The following is a 12,973-nucleotide window of genomic DNA, read 5'->3' as shown; positions in this document are numbered from 1 at the left end:
CCCCATGTGGAACCCTCTTGATCCGATCGGCCGCATTTAGACAAGGGATCATCTCTGTGACATTCATTTGAAAAAAGCGGGACAGGATCAACTTCAATGCCTCACACCCCTCCATCCCTCCTCCATCTCTTTGGCATCTGTAACTCAAGATGTATCTCAATCAGCTGTACAACATCTCCAGCTATGTCATCCTGTCTTTCAACAAGTCAACAAATACAACAGCCGTACGGTCCCGCAGCATGTAGCGTATACATACCGAAAATGCACGTCCAGTCCACGGTCTGGGCACATGTGTCTAAACGTTGGACTGGTATTGTGTGGACTCAAACATCTGTACACCACCTCAACTTGCTGGCCCATCTTTCTACAAGTACAAGAGTTGTACAGCAGTGGTAGAGTCCGGCCAACAAAGCAACACCATGACAAGCACAGATACATCTGCAAGTCTACTATTTGGTCATCTTCTTTACTATTACTCAAGCTGCATTTTGGTGTTTATTGGTGCTTTGTAGCTGTGGCGGGATTGTGGTGCCATTAATAGCTCGGTTGGGTTGCCGAAGTACCCCCTTCTCTACCAGAGCCCTGTGAGTTGGAGTAGGATCTTAGCTGTTCCCAGTATGGTCTCTATCTACCCAGTTTGGGAGTGACTGCCTCCAGGGACCCCATCGCTGGTGGCACCATTGTTGCCTTCATAGCCCACATTTTCTCCTGGTGATCCTATTTCCTTCCAGTATGTCTCACCACCGCTAAGTCAGTTTGTCAGTCTGGATGTAGAAGACCCACAGGATCTTGTCCTGGTTGTTCTCAAGCACCTTGACTGTAGGAGCTCCAGTCCATATTTGCTACAGATGTTCTGGTACAGGGCGGCACGGCGGTCGAGTGGTTAGACCTCACAGCAAGGAGACCAGGGTTCAATTCCACCCTCGGCCATCTCTGTGCGGAGTTTGCATGTTCTCCCCGTGCACGCGTGGGTTTTCTCCAGGTACTCCGGTTTCCTCTCACATTCCAAAAACATGCTAGGTTAATTGCCGTTTCAAAATTGTCCATTGGTGTGAGTGTGAATGGTTGTTTGTCTATATGTGCCCTGTGATTGGCTGGCGACCAGTGTACCCCGCCTCTCGCCCGAAGACGGCTGGGATAGGCTCCAGCCCCCCCGCGACCCTCGTGAGGAAAAAGCGGTAGAAAATGAATGAATGAATGAATGAATGTTTTGGTACACTATCCCTGCGTGGGCCGTGCACCCCCATGTATGCCCTTCCTGCCAGCATCTTACTCCCTGCTGTGATGTGCTGCCCCGTGCCGGGGGCCTCTTTGCACAGGCTGCGCCAGGGGTCCGGTCTGATGGGGTAGACCCTGCCCTTTATTGATCTTGTTGTGCTGCCTCCTTGCTGTCTTTCAGTCCAGTCACTTCTTCAATTGGTGGGTGGTACATGCCATGCAGGGGCATGTCTTTCCATGAACCCTTGGGGGTCGTCTTCTGTAGTGTGTCATCATTCCTTACACAACCTTTATGGTCAATAACTGTTGGATTGGTGACCTGGTGGATTACCTGACGTGTGTTTATGATCAATAACTAATAAAAGGCATGTATGATGCATGTGCTGGGTCATACAAGCGTAGCACGTTTGACTTGAGATCAGAACATGGAAAGAAAGTGCGTTGGAGTAGGACACAGCGTGAGTGTGTCCATTCCATCCAACGGAATGCTCCTCCCTTGTTGGCTGGCTGATTGACAGCAGCAGCTGATGCTCCACGTTGTCTTCTCTTCTTCTTCTTCTTCTTCTTCTTCTTCTGTGCTTGTGGTTTTGCTGAGAGGCAAGGAGCCTGAAGAGCAATGCTAAGATGATCGTACTGAGCAGAGAAGAAAGAAAGATGATTTTGTTGTTCACCTTTGTCCTTCTCATGCCACTGTCTGCTCGTTCCTTCTATTTGTGGACATGGCCCCCCTCCCCTCTGCCTGCCCCCACTTGGGGAGCAGCTGAAGCCCAACAAGACTCTAAAAAAGGCGGGGAGGTATGCATCTGAGCATGCATCATGTTTCTAATCGTTTGCTTGCTTAGCGTAGCATCCCTTACAAACAGGCCAAGCATGCATGCTAGCTCTGCCACAACACAAGTCCATGGTCCAAAGCTCAAAACTAGCTGGCGGTCAGCTTAAAGTGCAGTGCAGTTGCAGGTACGCCTCCAGGCCAAAATAAGAAGTACAGCAAGAAAACAATGTAGTATATTTGGATGATTTACTACAAAGTATATTTCAGTGCTTCATTGGCGGGTTTAGAGAACCTTGGTTCTCACCTTTTATCTTATATTTTCCTATTCAAGGAAAATTTGGGATACTTTGTTGTAAAAGTCTCCCGTTGAGCATTCCTATATCATCCTCCATCTTAGCAGTCATTGGTTCATTCGGCAGAGCATAAAAATATCTTTCATGCATTTGATTGACCGCATCGATTTGCCAGCGCGCATAAAGGGATTTGGAATGTGATAGCCATATGGAATATAAGGTGTATACTGTGTATTCTAAGAGTATGTCTGTACAAGGGAGGTGTACAGATGCAGTATAGTGTTGTTATTGTAACCTGATCTCTAAGACTACTTCCATTTACAGTAAGAATGAGGAAGTCCCATACAGAACATACACCAAAGGGGGAACCTTGCTAGAGTACAATCAGTGCTTCTTGTAACATGCAGCTTGCATTTGTCCTTCCATCCCTTCCACTGCTCTAAGGTCAATGGACGTGTCTGCAACCTCACTCACATGGACTCCAAAGTGCAGTCAGAACAAGCTGAAGTTGATCTGCCAGTTCATCTCCGACGAGCATCCCCATGCTGATCAGGTGTCCGTCATCCTGCCTGCTCAGTCCACGCTGCAGCAGCTCAGGATGCGCATCTCCATGCAGGTACACGCATACTTCCATTTTCCTCCTTTGCATGTTCATTGAGAATCTCTTCCACTGTCAAGCTGTAACATCATCAAACCTTATGTGTACAAGTACAAGTACTACAAGTACTGCGTACTGTGTACGAAGTATGAAAAGAGGGATTGTCATTTTTTGAAAATTGGGTTGAGGAAAAAAGTTATAATTAAATAATTTTCTACCGCTTATCCTCACAAGGGTCGTGGGGGTGCTGGAGCCTATCCCAGCTGTCTTCGGGTGATAGGCGGGCTACACCCAGGACTGGTGGCCAGCCAATCACAGGGCACATATAGACAAACAACCATTCCCACCCACAGTCATACCTATGGACAATTTGGAGTGGCCAATTAACCTAGCATGCATGTTACGGAGAACCTGGAGAAAAGCCACACATCCACGGGGATAACATGCAAACTCCACACAGTGATGGCCGAGGGTGGAATTGAACTTGGGTCTCCTAGCTGTGAGGCCTGCGAGCTAACCATTCATCCGCCGTGCAACCTGAAGAAGTTAAAATATTTGAAAAATTTAAAAAAAGCAGAAATGTAAAAATGCTGTAACTTTGGACAAACCACAATTACAAAAGATGGAAAAGTAGCTTGGGAAGAAGCCAGATCGTCCAGAATCTGCACTTATTCAGCTCTATTTCTTTTGATTTAATGCATCCTGCAAAAACGGTCCGTTTTAATGTACTCCACCCACGGCCCGCCTCTAGGCACGCCCAGTGCATTGTGGTTGGTAACACTCCCAAGTGCTTAGAAGGACTTCCGGTGTTGCGAACCCATCTTTTTCAAATGTGGGCTTTTAACATACAGCCATACGTGTTGGATCCTGAATCCGGTCCGTAAGTAGAGACTGGACAGTCCCAAGTTTCAAACAAATGTAGCATTCCCTTACACCCTGCATAGAAAAAAGATGGATGGAACACAATAATTCAACATTCTAACTATATTTATAGGTCAGTAAAGTGGAAAAAGCATAAAATGTCCCCTTCAAGAAGAAAGTTGAAAAGGTTAACCTTAAGCCAGTGTAAGTATTTGTGATTCATTGCAAACACACGTATTGAAAGTTTGTCGGCACTTTTGTTCCTGGAGGTTGAAAATGACGTGTTTAACTTTTGTGCGGTGACTATCACTTGTTTAAAGTCTTGAGAAAACAAAAAAGTAAACATTGAGGCACGGCATCAATTTGAGTGGAGGCAAGTATTATATATATGGGATATAGGATATATGGGGATATACGTACATGTGTCCTCCTTGGTGCAGATTCAAACCCAGGGACAGCAGAAAGAGAGACGAGAGCGCTAGCCGTCGAGCTAACTGAATGTCCAGTTCGACTCTTAAGGCAGCAGGGAGTGATAATGCTAACTTGGAAAATGGCATGGAAGACGTGGATTTCACCAGTTTGGTTTGTGCTTGCAGGTGCAGGACTGCCATCAAGATCCCCTTGCAATACTGGATCCAGAGAAGTACACGCTGCTGTACGCTAAGACAGAAGATTGGTACGAGGCCTACGACGACTGTCAGATCATCAGGACGCTAAACCTACCATGGTGCTATGATGACGCTGGACTGCCAACAGCCCACATGGTGCTAAAGGAGATGGTGGCGGGGCATTCAGAGTGGAAGCGGAAACAACATCACCTGCTGGCCTTCCTGATCGGATGCAATCTGGAAGAAGAGGTATCGGGCAGACTTGGAGAGCTGGCATACACCCGAAGGAAACTGGCATCTTGGACAAATCAGGAGCTAAAGCGTCGAGATGACACGTCGTACACCACCGAGCCTTGGATTGCAAACACCCCCGTCCCGGACGACTTAAAGGCCCTGCTAAACAGGAAGCTCCCGGTCACGCTACATTACATGAACCAGATCAGCTTCAGTATACAAGTGGATTTTAGCGCAACACCTAACATCCTTCTGAAATTCTTTCAAAGGGTGATGGCAGAACAGAAGCAGGATATTTCTGACACTTTGGTGCTGAAAGTATCTGGAAGAGAGGAGTTCGTAACGGGGGACTACCCCCTGAAGGATTTCCAGTGGGTGCGACAGTGTCTGAAAGACAACCATGACCTCCACCTGTCCGTGGTCCCTGTCTCGCAGCTCCTGAAAGAGACTGTCCAGTTGGAGGACTTGCCGCTTGTGGATGCTTTCATGGGAACTTTCAGCTCCCACGAAGATCTCTGCCTGGAACGGAAGGATTTGGAAGACATCAACATGGTATCCCTGTGGGACTGCAACAGAAAGTTCCGTGTCAAACTTGTCGGCATTGACGTTCCAATGCTGCCGAGCAAATCCCTGCAATGGGTTCATGTGGATGCATCGATACTTTACGGCAACAAGGTTCTCTCCTCAGTGTCTTCAAGTCCCAAACTCCTCACAGACGAAGTCCTGTGGAACGAGTGGCTGGACTTTGATGTGTCGCTTCAGCATCTTCCACGTGGCGCCAAGCTGGGCTTCACCATTAGTGCCAGCAGCAGTGACACCAGAGAAGCAAACTCTGCATCCAAAATGTCTGACGTGGCCAAAGGGAAGGTGAAGGTTCTCTACTTTGTCAATCTTCTCCTGATAGATCACAGGTCAGAAACTAACCATCTTGTTCAAAACTCCAAACGTTGGGAATGGATTTGAATGTAACTTGGTAGACTTTGTTTTGGAACCTCTGGATCTATGCTGTAGATGAGCTCTTGGTTTGGAGCCAGAATACTAGTCAGCTTCTTATTGTTTGTCACAGGTCGCTCCTCACACAGGGAGCCATCACCCTGCACATGTGGTCCCACCCTGACCAGGAGGACGAGGCCGTCACCTATCAAGCAGACAAACTGTCCTGTGCTACCAACCCGGATCGCTCTAACTCCATGGCCATTAGCTTCCTTCTTGATCGCTACAGCTTCCCCATGGTTCTCCCAAAGTGCTTTAGCCACACTTCCAACACCAGCAGATCCCATTCTGCTGTTGATGAACAAGCCGATGATCCTGAAACCGTCACATCTTTTTCTCAAGGCGTCCAAAACAAGGCTTGCCTCAGAAGATTCAGGGAGAAGAGCGTTTGCTACGGCCCTAACCTACCCAAGTTCCTTCGCACCGTGGACTGGATGAACAGCAGAGCGGTGGAAGATGTCCACTGGTTGGTGGCCAACTGGGACCCGGTAGAACTGGATGTGACCGTGGCCCTGGAGCTGTTGAGCATGGACTTTGCTGACGAGGCGGCCAGGAGATTAGCGGTCCAGCGACTGGAGAGCCTGTCCAATGACGACGTTCTGAAGTATTTGCTGCAGTTGGTGCAAGTATGTATAAATGCCTGCAGGTGACTGGCTATATTTTATAGCGCATGCAGAGCTGCCAACATGGACACATTTTTTGGACTTGGCACGCCGTGTGATCCTTTTTCCACCCTGCATGAGATATGTACCCGTTAGTGTATGTAAACCCCAGACATAAAGAGAGTGGCTCATTTACGTGAGTTTGATGTGTTTCTTGGCATAGAGCATCAAAGTGGAAGCGTACCATGATAGCGTCCTGGCTCGCTTCCTCATCCAAAGAGCCTTAAGGGTGAGTGATGCCACTTTCATCTCTTATTACCCTCATCTATGCGTTATCGTCTGTTTTTACATGCTGATAAGTAGGGATTAGTGCACATGTATGATACACATATAGAATACAGTGTTCCCTCGCTCTATCGCGGTTCACCTTCTGCTGATTTGCAAAATTAGCTTTTTTTAAGACGGCATATGAGTGTTGTTAAAGGTCGAGCCTGGCCCTTTAAGATGAATTGCATTGTGGGAAGTTGAGTGTCCTTCTTTCTCTCTCGCTATTTCTCACTCTCCCCTCTGTTGTCCCTTTTCACTAAGGAGCCTATATAAGAGACTATAAAGGAGACTATACTATCAGCCGATAAAGCTTCTGCTTCCGTATTATGCTCTGGGCGCGTTTGGCCGCCATTTTAGGATGCTGAATCCAGAAAAATTTACACCCACATGTCGGTCATATTTCTGCAGTACAATGGATTTTTACTCATTTATATTTACATATATATTAATTGTGTTCATTGTGTCCATTTTATCGAAGTGTATGCACAGCGTATAACTTTATTCATGATATACTCCGTTCAGAGCTAGTGAACACATTGTAGTCTGTTGGCTGCCTAGCCCCTCCCACCTCTTTTGCTTGCTTTCTATCATGGAGGACTTTCAGTTCCATGCTATTCTTCACTCTGTTCCATTCATTTGCACTAGTTGGCTCAATCTATTCGTAACTTTACACTCTTTGGTGTTCACCGCCCATTGTTTTTTGCGTCCTAATTGCCTGTAGACAGTTGTCAATCAATCTCCTTTGTTGCCCGGAAGTCATTGCTAGCTTGCTAGCTTTTAAATGAATCCCTTGTTGGAAGGAGGGGGATGGCACCAGGAGGAGGACTGCTGCAAAATATTTTAACAAGAACACATAAAAGTTATAGTACAGAGGAACCGGGCCAGGATGAAAAGGCACAGTCAAAGGGGTGAAAAATATGCGTGAGTGACTGAATAATTGCTTGTGTTGGACCTGTGGGTTGATACAATTTGGACGCCGGTTTGAACTTTTTTGAGAGTGTATAAACAAGAGAGAAATGTGAGAAAATGTCATTGCTTGTCTGAGAAAGTGTATGGTGAGAGACTTAAAACGCACACACTTCACATATTTCACTGATTGAGGGCTATTTTGGGAACACTGTTAAAAAAACTATCTGAAAAAAAAACCGTCAAAGTGAATTTGCTAAATTAAATTTTGCAGTAGGAAATAATCTAACATGAATTTCTTTGCAGGCATCTTATAAGCGTATAAAAGAAGTTAACCATGGTGGTCCCCTGTTCCAGAGCAAGCGCATTGGCCACTTCCTCTTCTGGTACCTACGCGGAGAAGTGCTGGCATGTCCGTATTTCCGCCAGCGCATGGCCGTGGTTCTGGAGGCCTACTTGCGAGGTTGCGGTCAGGCCATGCTGGATGGCTTCGCCCGGCAGGTGGAGGCCGTGAACGCCCTGCAGGAGGTCGCCGTCACCATGAAGAGGCTCTACCCTGAAAAAACAGGCCTTCCTCCTGCAGGTAAATACTCGTTTATCATTTGCAAGATCTGCATTCTCCTGATGTTGTGCAGTTGGAAATAAACTGTTTGTATTTATATTATATTTTTGGCATTGGATTGGCATGATTTCTTATGGAAACATGGATATGAGGAGAACGATACGATGGTCAGGTGGCTGTGTTTGCATCCTAGCTCGGACATTTCCATGTGAAATTTGGAAACATGGACGTCGGTTTCATGCATAACAGCAGGTCCACTATGAGGCGTATTTGCACTTCCCAGTTACTGTTCCAAGTACCCACAACATCCTGGTGGATACTTCGGACTAATCCGCCCACCCAAAACATGCAATTGGAGAGACGTGTATCAGCCATCATATTCTTCAATGTGCTCCTACAGCTTCACTCAAGCTTCAGCAGCTCCTTCAAGACAGCGTTCTTCCCGAGTTCCTGCTGCCGTTGGACCCCCGCATCAAAGTAGGACGGATTCTGGTAAGCCTCGCCAAAAACGAGGACACGGCAATATTTTAATATACTTCCCTGGGGGTCAATACTACTGGATATACTGTACTTTAGAGTAGTCAGTGTAGAGCCACCGTGATGTAAATATCTGGCAACCAAAGTGAGTCCTCTAACAGGTGGAATCTGGTGTGAACATCTAGTGTAGATCTGACTTCATCCTCTAAGTCAAAGGCATGGAATATACAGTATATACAAGTTGTTGCTGGAATCCTCCTCCACCCCTCCCCATAATGACCCTTTCTTCCTTAGCTTAGCATCGTAGCGAAGCTGCTAACCATAACCACACTAACCATAATAGCTCCTGCAGCTGTGATGACATCCTACAGGGGGCGCTGTTATAGTAGTGACAGTAACCACATCCACAGGACACATATGTGGATTTCATTTCCCAGCTGGACAAATGCAAGGTGCTGGCGTCCAAGAAGAGACCTCTGTGGCTGGAGTTCTCGGCCATGCCGTCACCAGGATCTGCTCCGGCTGTCGGGATCATTTTCAAACAAGGAGATGACCTCCGACAGGACATGCTGGTTATTCAGGTGAGCCATGAGCCGACTTGTTGCACATCCTCGAGTCATAGTTGTGGTTGATCACGTTCAGGAAAATGCTGCCCCTAGTGTTTTGGTGGAGAATTGCACATCAAGAGTTAAAAATAGATGATGACCTTTATGGTCATGAACTGTCAGTTCTTCATTCGCTGGTAGGCACACATGGTACCAAGTTTCTGTTAATGCTGTACTGAACGGATTAGAATGTGGGGGGGGGATGTTTATTGTCTTGTGTTTACTGCAGAGTGAGTGGGACGCGTTGTCGTACTTTGGCTGCATAGGTGACTTTGATCATTATGCTTCTGTAAATATGTATATTTTGTATTCATTTTGACTCCCCGTTTTTAGTTTTAGGTTTCTTTTCTAAGAGATTTTTACCCTAAATAGGTGACAGTGTTTGCACTGCTTCAAAATGAAAAATAAAAATCACCATCAGCACTTTTGACTGAGTCATCAACATTGGTGGGAAATGTTGGAGTGAAGCCGTGCCGTGTGGCAATACGTGAAAACATACACCAGTGTGGTCTTATGACCGTACAACAAGTGCAATCATGGTATTACTGCGGCAAGCTTGATGGATGTAATGCGTATACTTTTCTAAGCGTGTCCCCCACGGCCTTGTGGGGCCTTTACGACTTCACATGGCCATAAAAGACGTGTTGCTTTTTCTTTAGACTTTAATGGTAATGGAGTCAATCTGGCAGGAGCAGTCACTGCACCTCAACCTCCTACCGTATGGCTGCATCTCCACGGGACACAACATAGGTAAGCAGAGTAAACAAGTCCAGGTTAGCGTCAAGTCAGAACAGCAGTTATCTCGTGGCACTCGTTGGCACTACACAAAAGACAGAACCAACTGAACAACAAACCCACAGGAGCACGCTCTTGGTGACGGAGGCAAGAAAACGAAACCTTGGACAGAACCCAGGCTCTGTATGGGCTGTCTGCCTCGATCAGTTGGGTTGAGCTATAGAAATAGAGGTGGTGAATCACGCACAATACCCCCTTGGAGGACAAGCTAAAATAGAGCTGTAGCCTTGATCATGTAGTTTTTCTTCAGTCAATCTGCTAACCTAGCCTGATGCTAAAATGTAACGTTAGCACTTGTTATTGTTGCTAACACGTGTGTCCTCCTGTGCCACCCCTTTATGTTACTCAGTTGGTGCTTGGACACTTCGCCCTTTGACCTTTACAGCTGCTTCATGAATATGGTTGAATGTGGCTTATTAGTAGTCAAAATATGAACATTTAAGCTTATTTTGCATTTTTCCCCTAAATGAAGCAATTACCTGCATAAAAATGTTGAAATAAAGTGAAATAAAAATATTTGTGTATTAGGTTAGTGCATAGTTACTGGTTGTGAAGTATGCAATAGGGCCTCTTGAGACACACAGATCATTAGCATTAAAGCTACCCACACACACACACACACACACACACAATATGTTACTAAAAGCCCTTTAAGACTGGCTCCATTCCAGCATCAAGGCTAACAGTTCCAACATAAAACACCTTTCTGTTGCTCAGGAATGATTGAGATCGTACGAGACGCGGCGACCATTGCAGCAGTGCAGAGGAGCCACGGAGGAACCAATGGATTCTTCAGAGATGATGCTGTCTTTGAGTGGCTCAGGTCCAAGAGTTCACTCCAGGAAATTGTAATTCATGACCATTCATGAATGGTTGCGTGTTGATATCCCACCCACCCTTGGCCTCAAGTCAGCTGGGATGGACTCCAGCATCCCCATTACTCTACAAATGTTACAGAAGGTGGATGTTGGATGTAGTAGATGTTTGTGTGCATTAACACTACATGTTTGATGCAGCACTTCAAGACTGTGGAACGCTTTGTCAAGTCTTGTGCTGGATACTGTGTGGCTACATACGTGCTCGGCATTGGCGATCGTCACAATGACAACATTATGATCACACATGAAGGTATGAACCATCAAGCACAAACCACTTCTTCACATGTATCATCCAACAACTATTGTCTGTCTGTTGTATGTCCATTGTGTCTTCAGGCAATTTGTTCCACATTGACTTTGGCCACATCTTGGGGAACAGGAAGCACTTCCTGGGAGTCAGCAGGGAGCGTGTTCCGTTTGTCCTCACGCCTGACTTCCTGTATGTCATGGGGAGAGTGAAAGGTGGTAACAGCCTCTACTTTCAGCTCTTCAAGGTACGCTCGACACTACAACCGTCCATAAATGTTCCACAAGAACATTTCTCTTGGGTTTGGTAGCAAATTCCATTTCATATTTCTAAGATGTAAGATAGATTATCAGAAACACATCTTCCATTTTCCTTGTCGCGGAGACGTGATCTTTAGTATGTATCCGCATCCTTGTTAACTTTGACAACGAGCACTCTTACTTCTCCATCGTTCATTCTGATCCATCCATCAATCATACCTTTCATTTGTTCAATCATATTTTCCTTTCCTTCTCTTTTTTTCTCATCCTATAGTACTCTTCTAGCATCATGTACAACCTTCATATCATTTTCTAGTGCTCTTTTCCTCCACAGGGTTTTTAACCTCTTTAAGAACAGCGTACAAGGCAGTATTACCATCTTGTAGTACTTTGATATCACCTCTGAGTGCCTTAGAGCACTGCACAAGTATTCCATTGTCCTCCTTAAGGTTTATGACTTCACAAATTTCTTCTTGAGGCTGTTCTGCAATTTCTAATCTGTGTTAGAACTGGCCTCATTTGTGCTCGTTTTCTCCTGTAGCGCTTTCTTCTCCTCCTTCAAAGCATGAAATGACTTCCAATCTTTGTCCTCTAGAAGTAAATATGACGCTGAACCCAGATTGACATTCCTCCTCATTCGTCATCCAGAATGGCCCTGTTTGGATTTTCGACACAGATTCTAGCAGCCGTCAGCACTTGAACTCATTTATTTGAAAGAATCTGCAGCTCTTGCCTGTCCGGGTTGAAGTTGAGGGTGTCAGCAATCTGTTCTGTGTAGTCCATGTAGGGTAGTCCGGAAGGCACCAAAACAGTTTAAAACTCTATCAACAGCAGACCTCTCGCCTTGGACGTCCTTTCCAGTCCCAGGTGCAGGTTTGTGCAGGTTTGTGTATTTAAGATGTTGGTGTATGTATTTACAGGACTCGTGCGTTCAGGCCTACCTGGCGCTGCGTTCACACTCGGGCCTGCTGGTGACGCTCTTCTCTCTCATGCTGCTGACGGGCATGCCGGAGCTGAGTGCCGCGGAGGACATGCAGTACCTGCGGGAGGCGCTGCAGGAGGACAAGAGCGAGGCAGAGGCCAAGAAGCATTTCCTTCTGCAGATTAGCAGGTGTGAACAGCTGGACTGGACTGTGCAGGCCAACTGGTGGATCCACCGGATGGCAAATAGATGAGACATGATGATATTATTCATTTAATGATATATCTCCCCATGGACGCTCATCTCAAACCTTTCAGCAATTTCCCCGAACCTTTGCGGTACAAAGCAGTGTATTGGTGGCCAAAATGGAAAGTTCCATCTGTCCATGCTAGCTAGCAGGATAACATTACCCAGAGGGCTCGCTCATGCTTGAATGATGTATCCACATGGTGTGTGAAAGGTCATGGTTCAAGTCAAGGTCAAGTAGGGCTGGAGAACTATGCCACCATCACACTTCCAATGTGACACATTAGAAACCAAATGCAAACCATAAAACTGCTTCGTATTTGTGTTCTTTAAAGAGCTCATAAGACCAAATACTGTCATAGATAAACAATGAAATGAAGTGGTGATAAGTTCAGACAGAGTTAATAGTTCATTCATAAAAATGAAAAAACAAAGCCCTCCCAGTCAGAGACTCAGTAAATGCTACCCTCTAGCGGTGATAACATTCATTACATGGCAGGCCCCTCCGCGCTGCATGGACACCATCTATAGCGGGGTCTATTTAACTAAGCCGCGTATGCGCACTGATT

The 12,973-nt window shown here is 46.0% G+C and overlaps 1 protein-coding gene across 1 annotated transcript; it reads left to right on the top strand.

Annotated features, from left to right (window-relative positions):
* Positions 1-2,731: 2,731 nt before the first annotated feature.
* Positions 2,732-12,894, top strand: LOC131104201 (phosphatidylinositol 4,5-bisphosphate 3-kinase catalytic subunit gamma isoform). Its single transcript, XM_058051134.2, has 12 exons — positions 2,732-2,899; positions 4,339-5,495; positions 5,651-6,203; positions 6,403-6,468; positions 7,770-7,995; positions 8,375-8,466; positions 8,889-9,032; positions 9,716-9,806; positions 10,569-10,699; positions 10,868-10,979; positions 11,066-11,223; positions 12,157-12,894. Exons 1-12 carry the CDS (start codon positions 2,732-2,734, stop codon positions 12,409-12,411), a joined length of 3,153 nt encoding a protein of 1,050 aa, XP_057907117.2. The 3' UTR covers positions 12,412-12,894.
* Positions 12,895-12,973: the final 79 nt, after the last annotated feature.

The sequence above is a fragment of the Doryrhamphus excisus genome, linkage group LG15, assembly GCF_037039965.1.
Source record: "Doryrhamphus excisus strain RoL-2023G ecotype Guam linkage group LG15, RoL_Dexc_Guam_v1.1, whole genome shotgun sequence".
Lineage (NCBI taxonomy): Eukaryota > Metazoa > Chordata > Actinopteri > Syngnathiformes > Syngnathidae > Doryrhamphus > Doryrhamphus excisus.
This window is presented reverse-complemented; position numbering and strand designations above follow the sequence as displayed.